The sequence below is a fragment of the Porites lutea genome, chromosome 7 (genome assembly GCF_958299795.1).
Source record: "Porites lutea chromosome 7, jaPorLute2.1, whole genome shotgun sequence".
Classification (NCBI taxonomy): Eukaryota; Metazoa; Cnidaria; class Anthozoa; order Scleractinia; family Poritidae; genus Porites; species Porites lutea.
Genome location: NC_133207.1, coordinates 672,075 through 691,886, shown reverse-complemented (window position 1 = coordinate 691,886; position 19,812 = coordinate 672,075). Strand labels below are relative to the sequence as shown.

At 35.8% G+C, this 19,812-nt stretch overlaps 2 protein-coding genes across 2 annotated transcripts; both read left to right on the top strand.

The window, feature by feature from the left end:
* The first annotated feature begins 670 nt into the window (after window positions 1-670).
* LOC140942968 (acid phosphatase type 7-like) lies at window positions 671-9,263 on the top strand. The gene is made up of 13 exons (XM_073391990.1): window positions 671-827; window positions 1,995-2,195; window positions 2,880-3,062; window positions 3,654-3,679; window positions 4,348-4,445; window positions 4,838-4,900; window positions 5,260-5,374; window positions 6,264-6,377; window positions 6,540-6,600; window positions 6,874-6,941; window positions 7,742-7,813; window positions 8,092-8,229; window positions 8,584-9,263. The coding sequence occupies exons 1-13, from the start codon at window positions 722-724 to the stop codon at window positions 8,656-8,658; spliced, it is 1,320 nt and encodes a 439-aa protein (XP_073248091.1). The 5' UTR covers window positions 671-721; the 3' UTR covers window positions 8,659-9,263.
* An 8,368-nt stretch (window positions 9,264-17,631) lies between these two features.
* Window positions 17,632-19,324, top strand: LOC140942964 (sterol 26-hydroxylase, mitochondrial-like). Its single transcript, XM_073391986.1, has one exon. It carries the CDS (start codon window positions 17,650-17,652, stop codon window positions 19,261-19,263), a length of 1,614 nt encoding a protein of 537 aa, XP_073248087.1. The 5' UTR covers window positions 17,632-17,649; the 3' UTR covers window positions 19,264-19,324.
* Window positions 19,325-19,812: the final 488 nt, after the last annotated feature.

Sequence of the window (19,812 nt, the reverse complement as noted above, 5' to 3'; positions counted from 1 at the left end):
GAAAAGTTTGAGCAAAATTGACTCTTTTGAGTTAATTTTGTTTACGTTTAGTGACCGTTTAGAGAAAATGAGATTTTCCTCGTTTGAGACTGTTTAGTGTAACAAATCTCGTCGTTGTAATTTAACTAGAATCACGTACGTTTCTTGCGGAATAATGATTTGATGAACAGACAGTGCGTGAGGTGAGTACGTAATTGTCAGGTTTATTTTCCACTGTCAACACGTTTCGCGCGCGTTTGACTGACGTTGCTGACATTTTAAAGTCCCCGGATTTGGGGTGAAGCGCTTTGATCTTCACCGAAAGTTTGTGTGTAGTGATGTCATTAGGTAATACAACGGCCGATAGGAACAAACCCAAAACACAAAACCCCAAGACAAAAACACGAAACCCCAAAATAGAAACAGAAAACCCAAACAGAATCACAAACCCAAAACAAGAGACTTCAGTTCGCCAATCAGCTTCGAATTAATACCCCAGTCATTCAAAAATTTCCCACGGTTCAATAATTTTAAATTTTATATTTTTTGGTTAATCCAGAATACAGTCAGTCGAACGAACAAGAATAAAAAGGTTCGCCATACCCTCTGCACAAAAATGGGATGATCGCGTGATGTTTTTGTGTGCGCGCGCGACGCGCGATAGCATGATCTGTCAGATGCATTTCACGTGACTCGGACACCGCTGCCGAAGGAAAGCTTTGCCGACTGCAAGCTGAGCGCAATGGCTTCAATCGTAATGCAATTCATGTGCTTTGGTTTGCTTTTATTTCTTCATAATTCTTATGGCGATGATCCTCAGCCCCAACAGATCCATCTTGCAAGTACAGGTAAGGTGATCAAACAAGAAAGTCGACTGTTTTTAACGACGCTGTTCATGACAATACATGACGCCTGCTTCCGGCCATTAATTTGGTTTCTCTATGCATACTAACCAGGAATCTGACATTCTTTTCTCTGCTTATCGACCTTGTTCAGGTTAGAAAACAAAAAAGTGAAAAGCTGCCTTTAATTGTTTTATCTTTTATGTGACTCAAAACTATGTGACTCAAAACATTACTTACGTATAAAAATTTCATGTAACAGTTGGGTATTGAGTGTCAAGTCTTTCAGTTTCTTCAAATGCTTAGTTTGTTTCTGCCCAGTTCATAAATATGTAAGTTTGTATTAAGACGTAGATTTCGAATTAGTTCCTTCAAGGAGTGTACAAGGAAAACAGTTATGTATAACGGTGTAGATAATTTTTACCCCAGCCGGGGACTACGGGCCGAGGTCAACTGTGAGATGGGGAGTTTCGGCAGACGACAGTAGTTTTTAGTCAAAATGCCACTCACTTGGGCCGATTTGGTGGCCCAAAGCTGCCCACTGAGGGCTAATTTTGAAAACTCTTAATCACAGATTGAGTGATCTTGTGAGTCTGCAGACATCAATAAAAATTCTAGCATCATCTCATGGCTGCTTTTAATTTCAAAGTTACAGTAATAATCGGGGCCAGCTTGTTCAAAGCTGGCTTAAGATTAGTGCGAAATTTGAATTCAAATTTTGAAGGTTTAACAAGTAGATTAAGATTTATCCTTTTTTTTCTACAATTTGATGATAGGATGCTCTAAAAAGAGTACAAAAAATTATCCGAGAACTTGCTTTTGAACAAAAGAAAAGGATACCGGGAGGAAAACTTCACCCCGGGTTAGTGCTAATCAGCCTTCGAACAACTGGCCCAGAGTTTAAAACTGTCAGTTTTGACAATAATGCCAGTTTCAAGTTTTCTATGACTGCTGAATAAAAGAAGTGAAGACATTTTTTCCAGGCTTAGCCTCCATCTGAAGTAAATATATTCATCAATTCCAACAAGAAGAAGACCTGCTTATTACTCTGTCTATTGTGTATTTTTTAAATTTCAAACACTTGCTTGAATTCGTGAATATTCAACTGCATGACATGATACATGCATGTACAACGTTCATTAACTTTTCTTGTCACTATTACCGGTTCTTTAGGAGACCCCACAGAGATGATGGTAACATGGGTCACGTTAACCTTGACAAACTATTCTATAGTGGAGTACAATAAAGGTGGTTTTCCCTTAACACTGCATGCTACTGGCGCTGTCACGAAGTTCACAGATGGTGGCTCACAGCATCGCGTCTTGTACATGCACCGGGTGAAGCTGACGGGACTGGCCTATGACCAGGTTTATGGTGGGTACTGGGGTACCGAAATTTATTTAAACTTTTCTTATCTCATTGAGGTCCTGAATAAAGACCAAGCCAAGAAAAGGGAAAGGAGAGCTCCAATATTTTATTGGCAGGTTGAAGGGGGCATCCAGGAAGGGTTACTCTGAATTGTAGGAATTTGGTTATGAAGGGGAAATAAGAACACCCCTTTTGGTCCACACTTTAGTAAAGGTTTTGCATGAGACTTCTTCAGAAAGGATTTTACAACAATAAGACTGTGCTGTTGGACACTTACTGTTTGTTTTGTTTTGTTTTTTTTTTCACACTGAAATCTTCCCAAACTTTTGCACAAGATCTATCCTGATATCATGCTTAATGGGAAACTGTTGAAACTAGAAACTAGAAACTGTTGCAGAAAGTTATTAAAAATATAACAGTTGTGACTTTTTTTGCCTCTTGACACTATGCGATCCATTTCCAAATCCCAGAGGCATCTCTTGTGTCATGCTGTTTGTTGGTTCTCGACTCCCTTGCTTTCCCTCCCCACACCAAGTCATTTCTGAATTCTAATCAGGTCAGGAATATGGTAGACAAAGAGCTCGCTTTGTGAATGTGCCAACTACTAAAATCATATATATTTTAAGTCTGAATTTATGTTTTCATTGTTCACACTTTTATTAACTTGTTTACTGGAATTTTTATATGTAGATTACCACTGTGGTGGATGGGATGGCTGGAGTGCAGTGTTTTCATTCAAAACCTTTAAGTCTGGTGTGGATTGGAGCCCTAGATTGGCTGTGTTTGGAGATCTGGGCAGTGTTAACGCTAAATCATTAAGCTACTTACAAGAAGAAACTCAGATGGGACACTTTGATGGCATTCTTCATGTTGGTGCGTTTAATTTCTATTTTGTTTATTTCATAATCCTTTTTTTAACTGCACTTGTTTGCCACAGTGAACGGTTTTCAAAAGATTGCCATACTTTATAATAATTATTGCTAAGAGATTAGAGTTTAGTTGGGGAAAGGAAATTAGTTTACAGTCAAGCCAGGTCAAGCATACCCCCCAAAATTCCATTAATGAATTTATTATTTGAAAGTTGAGTCCGTTGGCAGTTGTAGATTTCAGATTCATCTCTACATTCTTGCATGCGTAATGAGCCGTGAATTCACACGCGATTCAGTTACGAAATTTCTACTAGCTCAGTTTCCCTGAATTTGATGCGAATGTCTTCTAAGAATTTTAATTCATTGAAAGATTTTCAATCTGACCAAATACAGACAAGTTCTCGTAAATTATTCACTGCTCATTACGCATGCAGTAATTCGGAATTGAATTTGACACTAGTTACGGGAACAACTACCGGATTCATTTTTCAAATAATCAATTCATTAATAGAATCTTTGGGGGTACGCTTGACCTGTTTTGACTGTAAGTTTTGAATAATCAAGAAATAATGAGTTCTATTTGTTTCCTTTTCAGGTGACTTTGCCTACAACATGGACACTGTGAGTACCATAATTTATATACTAAAATAATATAGACTGTCTGACCATTCCCATTTTGTCAGGATTCTCCTGATTTTGCTTGAAAATCCTGAATCCTGACCAATATGTAATTAGGATAGCAAAAATCCTGATTTTGACATCTTTCTGATATTTTCAAACAAATTCTTATGATACTCATTATGAACTCCTAACAGAGTATACTTGAATAAAATTGATGTCCAGAAAACTTAAAAAAAAAAACAAAATAAAAATGAAAATCAAGTATTGTTCGCATAAACAAGGAAATAAAAATAAACAAACAAAATTGCAATCGATTTGTGTAATTTATAATTAGTGAACATTTAAGACAAAATTGTCCCCTCAGAACACTGGAAATGGCTTTTCAGAGCATCAAGATACCAGTTAACACTCATGTGATTCCTCAGTGATTAAAACTTATCCCAATTTTACATACTCAAAAGGTTTGACAGTCTGCAAATAATTTTGATATACCACTTTTTCTCTTATCTCTTTTGATTACTTCTATTTCTTTACATGGACAATTAGTTAATACAACCAATATCCACCACAATTTTAGCTGCGATTTTTTTATTTACCAGTACTAATCTTCTAATGTTGCATGAATTCCTGGTGTTTAAAGAGTTTTTTTGTTGTTTTCTTTAATTCAGGACCAGGCCCAAGTTGGAGATGATTTTATGAACCAAATTCAACCAATTGCAGCATACTTGCCTTACATGACTTGTCCTGGAAATCACGAACAGGCTTAGTAAGATGGAGATTTTGTTTCCTGAAAATTGAATCAGAAATCTGATACTAACCATGACATTATAACATTAAGAAACTGATGTAATAGTACTTGTAATAATGAGATGAAGTTAAGGTCTCTCTCTGTAAATATATAAAATCATGTTATTGATCAAATCAAGGAGAGGACTCAACTCCCTTGTTCTTAGACCAAGGGCAGGGTGAATGACTATATTTATTTTAGTCTGAATTCATTTCATTCACCCTCTCCATCCTCTTCCAATCTTACAGTGTAATTTAATATGTTCTTGCCACTGAAAAGGAATAAAGATTGATAGATAATGCTTGGTTAGCTCATTGACTGAAAAAACAACTTCCTTAACTTGTATGTTTTTTTGTTTCTTTTTCTGCTAGTAACTTTTCAAACTACAGAAGCAGATTTTCAATGCCAGGAAATAGTGAAGGTATCTTCTACAGGTAAAATGTTCATTAATGCATTAATTTTTATTTGCCTACTCTGTAGTCAACTAACAAGCTGCCACACTTTGACCAGTGTCAATGTTTGAAAATTAAGATTGATTTTCTCAAATGAATAATCTTAGGCCCCATCAACATGCTAATAAGACAATTTCATTCTCCAAGACAAGCAAAAATCCTATAATGAATTTTTTGCGGTATACATTTTCATTTACAGTCACGTTTTATTTGAGAAATGGTCACCCAGCATTTCCAAGTTTCAGTCAACTTTCTACAACCTCATACCTACCTTTATAGCTTTCTAAACTGTGATCAGTGTAAGTTTTAATTCCTAATGATATTGAATGGCTTTCCTTCAGTTGGAATATTGGTCCTGCACATATCATCAGCATTTCGACCGAAGTCTATTTTTTCTTGAATTATGGACTTGAACAAGTTGTTCAACAGTATGACTGGCTTGAAAAAGACTTGCAGGTTTGAAATCTTTGATTGCACTACAGTCCCCTCTGCCTCCTCTCTCCTCATGCTTCCTGTTACAGGATCTTTGCATCTGATCAAAGGAGGATTATTCAAGTATGCCATGATGCACCCGCCAAAAACATCGCTCTGTCAGCGTTAAATTCTAGTTGAGAGAAGTGGAACGCTCTGAAATTATAAGGATTTTTGGACCTCGTTTACTTTTTCATTTCCGCGGTTGTAGGTGAACAAAGTATTTTGTAACGAATTATCGATCCATGAGTGAAATGAATTACGCTTTTGTTTCAGGCGGTACACATAACTAATTTACTTTGTCTGTTTGTTGCTGGTCAACCTTTATTTGGCCTTTGTAATGTCAAAATTGGGTACATTAGCATTTGCATGCAAGTCCACTTAAGGTTGATCTTTTAAATGGAGTTAATGCACATTGCATCCTGGGATACCTGAATAATCCTCCTTTAAGTTGGTTATTCAATTAGTACAAAAATGCCATGCTGTAAAGGGGGAAGACAAACAAAGCTGAGCTTACCGGCATATCTTGTAAAGTGGTAGTTTCCTTTGTTTGTCTTGCCCGAGTGGGTTTCTTGTGTCACTTGCATCCCCGAACATGGCATTTTTGTACCTAAACGACCAGCTACAAATGGTCTATCAGATTACACCTGTGATAAGATGCAGCAGATTGTTGAAAACAGATCCTGTGGTGAAACATAGGAAAAGCCATAGAAAAATTTTTACATTCCTTTCATTTGCTGATGCATTTATGATCATTTGGTAAACTCATTACATTTATCTTTTCAGTTGACTAAGAATTGTAACATCATAAACATGTAAAGCAGTTCTCGAGACACTTTTGCATGAAGGTTAATATTCTGTTATACTAAAACAGGAGGCAGCATCTCCCAAAAACCGCAAGTTACATCCGTGGATTATAACTATGGGGCACAGACCAATGTACTGTTCCAACAGTGATGGAGATGACTGCACCAAACATGAGAGTGTGGTAAGTTGTATAAACAAGTTTCTGCTATCTACTTCTCGCTTAGTTTTGAATCAGTGAAGGAAAGGATCAGCTAAATTGTCAGTACAATATCAATGTTTCGTAAAAACAAACTGATACTGAGAAACCATAAACTTTATTTTGTTTTTCTATCTTGTATACAAGGTGCGTGGTGGACTCACTTCTAAACATCTGTTTCCTTTGGAAGACCTGTTTTACAAATATGGTAAGGTGAAGTTCATAGTTAGGCATCAGAGTATACAGATTTTTTCAAACGTCAATTTCTGAGATGACTAATATTAGAATTTAGAGAGACTGGAATTGGCAAAGAATTGACATAATTTGCAGTAGAGGTCAGCATACAAGTCAAGGGCAATACTGGGAATAATGGGAACAGGAAACTCATTGTATTTCTGCCCCTCCTCCCCTATTTTGTCTTCCTTACTTTCCCTCATTCAGATTCACGCAATCGTACAATAATCACTTTTTACCTCATCAGGGGTTGATCTATCCATCTGGGCTCATGAGCACTCTTATGAACGACTGTTCCCCATCTACAATCGGCAAGTAAGTTATAACTTTTTTGTATTTACCATTTTTATATCAAACCCAGGTTATAAATTATTTATAAACCCCTGGATGGTAATGCTTTTCTCCCGCATTTGCTTCTCGTGCAATCTACTGTCAAGGTTACTGCTGAGTACCGGTGTGTGTGGTCTACCTATATCTTAAGCCCCTGGGAATCAAATATGATGTCAGTGGAGCTCAGGCATGTAATTGGGGCAGTATCCAATGGTGAAGCATCGTTTCGGCATTCAAATGATGATGATGATGACGACAACGATGATGATAATGATGATGGTGATGATCGTCTTGGTAATGATGATCATGACAATAACAGTGGTTGTGATTTTGATGGTGATGATAATGATGATGATGATGATGATGATGATGATGGTGATGGTGATGGTGATGGTGATGGTGATGGTGATGGTGATGGTGATGGTGATGGTGATGGTGATGGTGATGGTGATGGTGATGATGATGATGATGATGCAGATGATGATGATGATGATGATGATGATGATGATGATGACGACGACGATGGTTATGATGATGATGATGACGATGGCGGGGATGATGATGATGTATTATGTAAAAATTTATGTTCTTTGTAAGATAAATTTGTCATTTAATGTCCTTTAAAGCTGAATTGTGAAATAAATATATATAACTTTTTTAAATAAATTTTAACAGCCTTTCAAGGCAATCAGTTGCTCTCATTTTGCTAATTTGTTACTTTTGTCCGTGTACAATCTTTATGAATTAAATGTTGTGATTTGTACTGGTATTGTGTTTTGTTGAAGGTTTGCAATGGGTCAATGGAAGAACCATACACCAACCCCTGCGCCCCTGTTCATATCACCACTGGATCAGCGGTATGTTTATCTAAGTATAAGAGAACGTCGTGTTTCAAACAAGTTTTTTTCAATAACACTTCTGTACTGCCATTCCTTTTAAGGTGATGTCATAATATGTAATATCGCTTTATTCACAATGGTTTTCAGTGGCGGATCCAGGGGAGAGGCCTGCCTCCCCCCCCCCCCCCCCCCCATCTATCCCAAGGTCTGGATCTGGCACTGGTTTTCCATTACAGTACATGATAATGACTAGTCTCTCACTATGACTGATCTGACCCGATTTTTTTTTTTTTCAGGGATGTCAAGAAGATCATGACCCATTTGAGAAGGACTACCCTCCATGGACAGCATATCGATCAGAAGATTATGGTTACACACGAATGACCATCTTCAATGAGACGCACTTGTTCATGGACCAAGTTAGTGTGGATAAGGTATGCAGGCTGGATATCAAACCTTTATTTCTTGTAACCTGTGAGAAAACTTTCTGTTACAGGAATATCATGGAAAGTCAAGCACTAGTGGCACGCAAAAGGAAACACAAGTGAGATGGGCGGGTTCCTTTCCTCTGCCTCTTGCGGCTTGATCCCTGGCCCCCACATTCTCTCTCGGTTCTCTTCTGTTGCCTCTAGAAATGGAGAGGTTGTGATCCACACATTTTTAACCCTTTAAAACTCTCAAATCAAAATTCAGATTCTTATTTCTCGCCCCTTCCCAATTCCTGTAGCTGTATAAGTAGTGGGGAGAAGTTGTTTGACTGAATTTGTTCCTGCTTTGTTGTCAATTAGGAAGGAGAAGTGATTGACAAAGTGTGGATAATAAAGGATTCTCATGGACCAGAAGCATGGACTGCAAAACAATGAGCAAATAACTCATATAAATTTAAAAAGTGGAAGGCAAAGGGGGAATTAAGGCCCACAAGTGCATAATAGGCATACGAGCGATGCCCATCACGTTCTCGATTTCTCACGTTCTCCTTCTGTCACTTCAAATATGCGCACATCATGATCCTGCACACCTTAATTGCCTCTTTCCCTTCCCCTTCAAATGTTTCAAAACACAGCGTAAATAGGAGTTAAACATTATGATTGCTGAAATTTTAAGGAATTTTTTTACTTTTTTAAGCCTTTTTTTCTTCACTAACAATAGTCATGTTGGTCTTTTAAAAGCATGGAGATGATAATGTTGTTAGATTGTTTCTTTATTTGTTTGACAAAATCGTGTGGAGAGACTTTTCAAATGAAAAGCCTTTTAGTAGTGCTTTTTTTGTATTTTATAAAATGAAATTTGTACTTTTTAAAGTTTTATGTTGGCCAGGAAGTCATCAATAACTGCACTTTTTAAAGAAATAATGGTTAATAATGTACATAAAGCAGTCACTGGTACCTTTTGTGTCTGGTTGGATAGACAAATTATTATCATTATTACTATAATTATCAGTAATTCATTCAGTTTTGTAAATTCCTGTCAAAAAGATTTTCAAGCAATTATATAAAAAAATGAATCATAAAACAGATTTTCCTAGCCTATTTTGCCCCTAATAAAAAGATGGAAAAATTGCCAATTTTTGACTAAAACCATGGGCTAATCCCTTTGGAAAAATCCCAATTTTTCGACTTTTTTAACTTCTTGTTTTTATAGCCTAGAGACGCGTTTTTTCGTTTTACATTATGGTAAAAAACATTTTCTTGGTCCATTTTGCCTCAAATAAAACAATGGAAAAAATTGCTAATTTTTGACCAAAACCATGGACTAACCCCTTTGCAAAAAACTCAATTTTTCGACTTTTTTAACTTCCTGTTTTTATAGTCTAGCAGCGCGTTTGTTCGTTTTACAATATCGTGAAACAAATTTTCCTGGTCTATTTGCCTAACATAAAAGGATGCAAAAGGGCTAATTTTTGACCAAAACCATGGACTAACCCCTTTGAAAACATCCCAATTTTTCGACTTTTTATAGCCTAGAAGGGAGTTTTTTCTCTCTAGACTATCCTGAAACACCTTATCACAGAATATTTCGCCATTTTTGGACCAAAACCATGGGTTTTAGGAAAAATGTCAATTTTTCGACATTTTGAACTTCTTGTTTTTTTTGCCTACAAAGGCGTTTTTTCGTTCTAGAATACCGTAAAACACATTTTCCTTTCTTATATTGCCAAAAAGAAAAAAGTTGAAAAATGGCCATTTTTGGACCAAAACCATGGGTTAACCCCTTTAAAAAAATGTCAATCTTTCGACTTTTTGAACTTCTTGTTTTCATTGCCTAGAAAGGCGTTTTTTCGTTCTACAATACCGTCAAAGACATTTTCCTTTCCTATATTGCCTAAAAAAAAAAAGTTGGAAAAATGGCCATTTTTTGACCAAAACCATGGGTTAACCCCTTTGGAAAAATGTCAGTTTTTCGACTTTTTGAACTTCATGTTTTTATAGCCTAGAAAGACGTTTTTTTCTTCTAGAATATCGTAAAAGACATTTTCCTGGCCTATATTGCCTAAAATAAAAAAGTTGGAAAAATGGCCATTTTTGGACAAAAACCATGGGTTAACCCCTTTGGAAAAATGTCAATTTTTCGACTTTTTGAACTTCATGTTTTTATAGCCTAGAAAGGCGTTTTTTCGTTCTAGAATATCGTAAAAGACATTTTCCTGGCCTATATTCCCTAAAATTAAAAACTTGGAAAAATGGCCTTTTTTGGACCAAAACCATGGGTTAACCCCTTTGGAAAAATGTCAATTTTTCCACTCTTTAAACTTCATGTTTTTATAGCCTAGAAAGGCGTTGTTTCGTTCTAGAATACCGTAAAAGACGTTTTCCTGCCCTATATTGCCTAAAAGAAATAACTTGGAAAAATGGCCATTTTTGGACCAAAACCATGGGTTAACCCCTTTGGAAAAATGTCAATTTTTGGAAAAATGTCAATTTTTCGACTTTTTGAACTTCATGTTTTTATAGCCTAGTCAGGCGTTTTTTCGTTCTAGAATATCGTAAAAGACATTTTCCTGGCCTATATTGCCTAAAAGAAAAAAGTTGGAAAAACGGGCATTTTTGGACCCAAACCATGGGTTAACCCCTTTGGAAAAATGTCAATTTCTCGACTTTTTGAACTTCTTGTTTTTATAACCTAGAAAGGCGTTTTTTCGTTCTAGAATACCGTAAAAAAAAAAATTTTCCTGGCCTATATTGCCTAAAAAAAAAAGTTGAAAAATTGCCATTTTTGGACCAAAACCATTGGTTAACCCCTTTGGAGAAATGTCAATTTTTCAACTCTTTAAACTTCACGTTTTTAAAGCCTAGAAAGGCGTTTTTTCGTTCTAGAATACCGTAAAAGACGTTTTCCTGGCCTATATTGCCTAAAAGAAAAAGTTGGAAAAATGGCCATTTTTGGACAAAAACCATGGGTTAACCCCTTTGGAAAAATGTCAATTTTTCGACTTTTTGAACTTCATGTTTTTATAGCTTACTAAGACGTTTTTTCGTTCTAGAATATCGTAAAAGACATTTTCCTGGCCTATATTCCCTAAAATTAAAAAGTTGGAAAAATGGCCATTTTTGGACGAAAACCATGGACTAACCCCTTTGCAAAAAACTCAATTTTTCGACTTTTTTAACTTCCTGTTTTTATAGTCTAGCAGCGCGTTTGTTCGTTTTACAATATCGTGAAACAAATTTTCCTGGTCTATTTGCCTAACATAAAAGGATGCAAAAGGGCCAATTTTTGACCAAAACCATGGACTAACCCCTTTGAAAACATCCCAATTTTTCGACTTTTTATAGCCTAGAACGGAGTTTTTTCTCTCTAGACTATCCTGAAACACCTTATCACAGAATATTTCGCCATTTTTGGACCAAAACCATGGGTTTTAGGAAAAATGTCAATTTTTCGACATTTTGAACTTCTTGTTTTTTTTGCCTAGAAAGGCGTTTTTTCGTTCTAGAATACCGTAAAACACATTTTCCTTTCTTATATTGCCAAAAAGAAAAAAGTTGAAAAATGGCCATTTTTGGACCAAAACCATGGGTTAACCCCTTTAAAAAAATGTCAATTTTTCGACTTTTTGAACTTCTTGTTTTCATTGCCTAGAAAGGCGTTTTTTCGTTCTAGAATACCGTAAAAGACATTTTTCTTTCCTATATTGCCTAAAAAAAAAAAGTTGGAAAAATGGCCATTTTTGACCAAAACCATGGGTTAACCCCTTTGGAAAAATGTCAATTTTTCGACTTTTTGAACTTCATGTTTTTATAGCCTAGAAAGGCGCTTTTTCGTTCTAGAATATCTTAAAAGAGGTTTTCTGGCCTATATTCCCTGAAATTAAAAAGTTCGAAAAAAGGCTATTTTTGGACCAAAACCATGAGTTAACCCCTTTGGAAAAATGTCAATTTTTCGATTTTTTGAACTTCATGTTTTTATAGCCTAGTAAGGCGTTTTTTCGTTCTAGAATATCGTAAAAGACATTTTCCTTTCCTATATTGCCTAAAAGAAAAAAGTTGGAAAAATGGCCATTTTTGACCAAAACCATGGGTTAACCCCTTTGGAAAAATGTCAATTTTTCGACTTTTTGAACTTCATGTTTTTATAGCCTAGAAAGGCGTTTTTTCGTTCTAGAATATCTTAAAAGAAGTTTTCTGGCCTATATTCCCTGAAATTAAAAAGTTCGAAAAAAGGCTATTTTTGGACCAAAACCATGGGTTAACCCCTTTGGAAAAATGTCAATTTTTCGATTTTTTGAACTTCATGTTTTTATAGCCTAGTAAGGCGTTTTTTCGTTCTAGAATATCGTAAAAGACATTTTCCTGGACTATATTGCCTAAAAGAAAAAAGTTGGAAAAATGGCCATTTTTGACCAAAACCATGGGTTAACCCCTTTGGAAAAATGTCAATTTTTCGACTTTTTGAACTTCATGTTTTTATAGCCTAGAAAGGCGTTTTTTCCTTCTAGAATATCTTAAAAGAAGTTTTCTGGCCTATATTCCCTGAAATTAAAAAGTTCGAAAAAAGACTATTTTTGGACCAAAACCATGGGTTAACCCCTTTGGAAAAATGTCAATTTTTCGATTTTTTGAACTTCATGTTTTTATAGCCTAGTAAGGCGTTTTTTCGTTCTAGAATATCGTAAAAGACATTTTCCTGGCCTATATTGCCTAAAAGAAAAAAGTTCGAAAAATGGCCATTTTTGACCAAAACCATGGGTTAACCCCTTTGGAAAAATGTCAATTTTTTGGACTTTTTGAACTTCATGTTTTTATAGCCTAGAAAGGCGTTTTTTCGTTCTAGAATATCTTAAAAGAAGTTTTCTGGCCTATATTCCCTGAAATTAAAAAGTTCGAAAAAAGACTATTTTTGGACCAAAACCATGGGTTAACCCCTTTGGAAAAATGTCAATTTTTCGACTTTTTGAACTTCATGTTTTTATAGCCTAGGTAAGGCGTTTTTTCGTTCTAGAATATCGTAAAAGACGTTTTCCTGGCCTATATTGCCTAAAAGAAAAAAGTTGGAAAAATAACCATTTTTGGACCAAAACCATGGGTTAACCCCTTTGGAAAAACGTCAATTTTTCGACTTTTTGAACTTCATGTTTTTATAGCCTAGAAAGGCGTTTTTTCGTTCTAGAATATCTTAAAAGAAGTTTTCCTCGCCTATATTGCCTAAAATTAAAAAGTTGTAAAAATGGCAATTTTTGGACTAAATCCGTTGGTTAACCTCTTTGGAAAAATGTCAATTTTGCTACTTTTTAAACTTCATGTTTTTATAGCCTAGAAAGGCGTTTATCGTAAAAGACATTTTCCTGGAATATATTGCCTAAAAGAAAAAAGTTGGAAAAATGGCTATTTTTGGACAAAAACCATGGGTTAACCCCTTTGGAAAAATGTCAATTTTTCGATTTTTTGAACTTCATGTTTTGATAGCCTAGTAAGGCGTTTTTTCGTTCTATAATATCGTAAAAGAAGTTTCCTGGCCTATATTGCCTAAAAGAAAAAAGTTGGAAAAATGGCCATTTTTGGACCAAAACCATGGGTTAACCCCTTTGTATAAATGTCAATTTTTCGACTTTTTGATCTTCATGTTTTTATAGCCTAGAAAGGCGTTTTTTCGTTCTAGAATATCGTAAAAGACATTTTCCTGACCTATATTGCCTTAAAAAAAAAAGATTTGAAAGAATGGCCATTTTTGGACGAAAACCATAGGTTAACCCCTTTGGAAAAATGCTAATTTTTCGACTTTTTGATGTTCTTGTTTATATAGCCTAGAGAGGCGTTTTCTTGTCTAGAATATTGTAAAAGACATTTTCCTTGCGTATATTGCCTAAAACAAAAAATTTGGAAAAATGGCCATTTTTCGACCAAAACCATGGGTTAACCCCTTTGGAAAAATGTCAATTTTTCGACTTTTTGAACTTCTTGTTTTTATAGCCTAGAAAGGCGTTTTTTCTTTCTAGAATACCGTAAAAGACATTTTCCTCTCCTATATTGCCTAAAAAAAAAAGTTGGAAAAATGGCCATTTTTGGACCAAAACCATGGGTTAACCTTTTTGGAAAAATGTCAATTTTTCGACTTTTTGAACTTCTTGTTTTTATAGCCTAGAAAGGCGTTTTTTCTTTCTAGAATACCGTAAAAGACATTTTCCTCTCCTATATTGCCTAAAAAAAAAAGTTGGAAAAATGGCCATTTTTGGACCAAAACCATGGGTTAACCTTTTTGGAAAAATGTCAATTTTTCGACTTTTTGAACTTCTTTTTTATATAGCCTAGAAAGGCGTTTTTTAGTTCTAGAATATCGTAAAAGACATTTTCCTAGCCTACATTGCTTAAAAGAAAAAAGTTGGAAAAATGGCCATTTCTGGACCAAAACCATGGGTTAACCCCTTTGGAAAAATGTCCATTTTTCGATTTTTTTAACTTCATATTTTTATAGCCTAGAAAGGCGTTTTTTCGTTCTAGAATATCGTAACGGACATTTTCCTGGCCTATATTGCCTAAAAAAAAAGACTTGATAAAATGGCCATTTTTGAACCAAAACCATGGGTTAACCCCTTTGGAAAAATGCCAATTTTTCGACCTTTTGAACTTCCTGTTCTTATAGCGTAGAAAGGCGTTTTTTTTATTCTCGAATATCGTAAAAGACATTTTCCTGGCCTATATTGCGTAAAAGAGAAAAGTTGGAAAATGGCCATTTTTGGACCAAAACCATGGGTGTCAATGTCAATTTTTGATTTTTTGAACTTCATGTGTGTCTTCATGGGTGTCAATGTCAATTTTTGATTTTTTGAACTTCATGTTTTTATAGCCTAGAAAGGCGTTTTTTCGTTCTAGAATATCGTAAAAGACATATTCCCCGCCTATATTGCCTAAAAGAAAAAAGTTGGAAAAATGGCCATTTTTGGACCAAAACCATGGGTTAACCCGTTTGGAAAAACGTCGATTTTTCGACTTTTTGAACTTCTTGTTTATATAGCCTAGAAAGGCGTTTTTTCTTTCTAGAATATCGTAAAAGAGATTTTCCTGGCCTATCTTGCCCAAAAAAAAAGTTGGAAAAATGGCCATTTTTGGACCAAAAGCATGGGTTAACCCCTTTGGAAAAATGTCAATTTTTCGACTTTTTAAACTTCCTGTTTTTATAGCTTAGAAAGGCGTTTTTTCGTTCTAGAATACCGTAAAAGACATTTTCTTTTCCAGTATTGCCTAAAAAAAAAAAGTTGGAAAAATGGCCTTTTTTGGACCAAAACATATGGGTTAACTCCCCTAAAAAAAATGTCAATTTTTCGACTTTTTAAACTTCCTGTTTTTATAGCCGAGAAAGGCGTTTTTTTTGTTCTAGAATATCGTAAAAGACATTTTCCTGGCCTAAAAGAAAAAAATTCAAAAAATGGCCATTTTTGGACCAAAACCATGGGTTAACCCCTTTGGAAAAATGTCAATTTTTGGACGTTTTGAACTTCTTGTTTTTATAGCCTAAAAAGGCGTTTTTTCGTTCTAGAATACCGTAAAAGACATTTTCTTTTCCAGTATTGCCTAAAAAAAAAAAGTTGGAAAAATGGCCATTTTTGGACCAAAACTATGGGTTAACTCCCCTAAAAAAAATGTCAATTTGTCGACTTTTTAAATTTCCTGTTTTTATAGCCTAGAAAGGCGTTTTTTTTGTTCTAGAATATCGTAAAAGACATTTTCCTGGCCTAAAAGAAAAAAATTCAAAAAATGGCCATTTTTGGACCAAAACCATGGGTTAACCCCTTTGGAAAAATGTCAATTTTTGGACGTTTTGAACTTCTTGTTTTTATAGCCTAAAAAGGCGTTTTTTCGTTCTAGAATACCGTAAAAGACATTTGCCTTTCCTGTATTGCCAAAAAAAAAAAAGTTGGAAAAATCTCCATTTTTGGACCAAAACCATGGGTTAACCCCTTTGGAAAACGTCAATTTTTCGACTTTTTGAAGTTCTTGTTTTTATAGCCTAGAAAGGCGTTTTTTTGTTCTAGAATACCGTAGAAGACATTTTCCTGGCCTATATTGCCTAAAAAAAAAAGTTGGAAAAATGGCCATTTTTGGACCGAAACCATGGGTTAACCGCTTTTGAGAAATTTTATTTTTTTGACTTGTTGAACTTCTTGTTTTTATTGCCGAGAGAGGTGTTTTTTCGTTCTAGAATATGGTAAAACACATTTTCCGAGCCTATTTTGCCTAAAAAAAAGATGGAAAAATCGCCATTTCTACACCAAAACCATGGGTTAACCCCTTTGGAAGAATCTCATTTTTTTGTTGTTTTTAAGTTCGTTTTTATATCGTAGAAAGGCATTTCATAGAATATTTTTCTCAGAAGTAAAAAGATTTGAAAATTGCCAATTTTTGACCAAAACCAAAGAAAAGAAAAGAGACGAAAAAGAAAGAAGTCGCGGTTTTAATTCCATCTCCTTGGATTTGTCAAGCTTAGGCGGAGGATCGTCGCATTGAAGTTCAACAAATAGAACCTCACTTTCAACCAAAGGCGGTAAAACCCAGCTAAAACTTTGAGAGGTAATACTTATTGGGTCAGGAAACAAAACTGAATGCAAGGCTGGCACTACGGCAAAGGGCTGTTTTATTATAGGCCAATATTTTGGCTAACAGAATTAGCCTTCCTCAGGGCCAGAGCTATGCCGAGAGTTGGGTTAGGGTTGTACGCCAGTATGGTAGCTCATTTTAAAATACAACTTTTTTGAAAATTCTCTGTTTAGGTTTGGTCAATGTTGACAAAAATCACACAAAGAAAATTAAATCATGGGTTAGCCCCTTCAGGAAGAAAAAAAAAACCAATAATGGTAACAAACTAAAATCAGACCATGGGATCTGAAGAAAGGGTTCTTTTTGACCAGTTCACCACTCTAAAATATCGTTAAACATTGATTCTTAAGAAAACATTAGTCACCTTAGACAAAAACTAAAAAAAGAAAGAAAATAATCCCGATTTTGACCTAAGACAGGAGCCGAGGCCGCCAAAATCATGGCAGATAAAACCCTACGACAAATTCCAGTTTCCACTGCGGGTCACCAAAATTTCTTCACAGCCAATTTCTCACATAAAATAAAGCAAGAGAAAATTCCGGCTCAATAAATCTAAACCGTTTAGGAAAAATACAGAACAGTCACCACTAAAAATCAAAATATCAGTTTAAAAAGGGTCTTTCTATCCTTATGGTATCACCACTCTAAACTATCGTCAAACACAATTTAGACGAAAATAAAGAAAGAGATGAATTTAAAATTTTGATCCAAAAAAGAGAAAAAACATCGTTTTGGACGGAGGAGTATGGGAACAAGCATTGGAGTAAGTAACGCCTGGTAACATTTCACTCAGCAAACCCGAAGAAAGCCTGCCTTTGTTTTGAAATGCAGTTCATTCGTGGTTTTAGTCGTTATTTTGCACCTCCTTTTCTCCAACTTAACTTCAAAGCAAGTTTTCACGGTCATAAAGGGTTGTTTGCTTCAGATCGAAGGAAACTTTCCGTGGAGGACCTGCCAGGCCCACATTCGAATTTGAATGGGTTTTCATTGGCGAAGAAATTTATTTTGGATGGCCTTAAACTCCTTCCTTTTCAACAAAAAAAGACTGATTTAGATCTTGGAAAAATCCTGTTGAAAGCGCCGTTAAGGAATGTCGAAAACTTTGGACCAATTTTTAGGACGAAATACACAGGTCTAAGAACTGTTGTAAATGTCAAGATTTCGAACCCTTCTGATGCGGCTGCAGTATTTCGGGCCGAGGGACGTTCTCCTATCAGACCGGGAAGCCCTGCTATGAATTACTACAGGAAAAAGACTAAAAAACTTCCGGGTTTGCTCTTCGGTAATGGTACAAATTGGTACAAATATCGACGCTGGGTGAACGATCGAATGCTGAAGCCAAAGTGTGTGGAAGAATACATACCATCATTTAATGAGATTGTCACTGACTTTATGGCGAGGGTTGAGAAACTTAAAGGAATCCATGGCTTGGACAACGAGGTACCCCAGTTAGAAGAAGAGCTCTTTAAATGGTCCTTCGAGTCTGTTTCGCAGGTGTTATTTGATGAAAGGTTTGGTGCTTTGGAAGATGAAATTGACCATGAGGTACAGGAGTTCATCCAGTCGTCGTCCGACTTTTTAAACGCTAGTGCTTCCATCAATGTGCAACCTCCCTGGATGATGAATATTTTTCAAACCAAAATGTACAAGCAGTTTACACAAAGTTGTGACAAACTATACGAGTTTACTGGAAAATGTATAAGGAGAAAACTGGCAAAGTACGAAGAGCAAAATACAAGCGCAGGTGAACGAAATCAAAGCCAAAACACAGAATTTTTAGAAGTTTTGGCTTCCAAATCTGATATGACATACAAGGATATGGTAGCAACATATGTAGACATTTTCTTTGCTGGTGTTGACACAACATCAAATGCAGTTCTGTGGAGTTTGTATGAGCTGGCAAAAAATCAAGATAAGCAGTTCAAACTACATCAAGAAATTTCAACAGTTCTGAAGCCTGGAGAAATTGTGTCTGCTAACTCGTTGTCAAAGATATCATACTTAAAATCATGCATCAAAGAAGTCCTTCGGTTGTACCCAATCTATTTCCTTCACCGGGAAACTGAACAAGACTTGGTATTAAGTGGTTATAAAATCCCTGCTGGTACTCAGGTGATGATTTTGTCCTATGCCATGGGAATTAGTGACAAATATTTTGAAGAACCTTTATCTTTTATCCCAGAGAGATGGTTGCGTGCCCAAAGAAGACCATCCAAGAGCAGTTCATCTGTTGAGGCATTTGCTTCTTTGCCATTTGGGTATGGCACACGCATGTGTGTAGGTCGGCGCTTGTCAGAGCTGGAACAGTACTTGCTGTTGACTAGAATAATTCAAAAGTATCAAATATTTCACATTGGTGAAGAACCCAAGCCAAAAGTGCATGGACTTCCAATTATACCTGATCGGCCTCTTAGAATACAATTTGTACAAAGAGAATAGTCAATGTTCATAACACAGTGAAACCTGTATGAGATGGGCACCCAACTCTTGCATAATCTCCTCTTACTAGAGTAAGAGAGTGGGTGTCTAATTTTTATTATAGGGCCTTACAGATTTACAAAGGTTTAAGGTTTATTTATAGTGGAAAGTGCACTTAGCTTATCCAGCTAGTTTCAAATAATTCTGAAACAAGTGATGCAAATAGAACATAACAGGATTAATAACCCCAACTGACAGGAGACAGCCAGTTGGCTATTTATAAGCAGAGCTTATAAGGATTTGAACCCAGGATGACCAAGAACAAATCCAGTAAGTGGCCAAAGTAGAACTCGAACCTGAGACCCCCCGATTGCGAGTCCAAGGTGGTGACCACTTGGCCGCGCTTCCTCTCTGTAAACAACAAATCTGGATTCACACACTTTATTTCTTCTTTATAAAGCACATAAGCTTCTAGAAAGTGAACCCTTCCTCAAGTCTGGGGCACCAATAATAATAAGCCTCCATTCTCATAATGGCTCATAATTTTAATAATTTATTATTACAATATAT

Bases quoted from the DNA above. Each gene is read 5' to 3' on its own strand.
- LOC140942968 (XM_073391990.1), top strand. From the start codon at position 722: ATGGCTTCAATCGTAATGCAATTCATGTGCTTTGGTTTGCTTTTATTT. The intron at 828-1,994 runs GTAAGGTGATCA...CCGGTTCTTTAG, and splicing joins GATCCATCTTGCAAGTACAG to GAGACCCCACAGAGATGATG. The intron at 3,063-3,653 runs GTGCGTTTAATT...TTTCCTTTTCAG, and splicing joins TGATGGCATTCTTCATGTTG to GTGACTTTGCCTACAACATG.
- LOC140942964 (XM_073391986.1), top strand. From the start codon at position 17,650: ATGCAGTTCATTCGTGGTTTTAGTCGTTATTTTGCACCTCCTTTTCTC.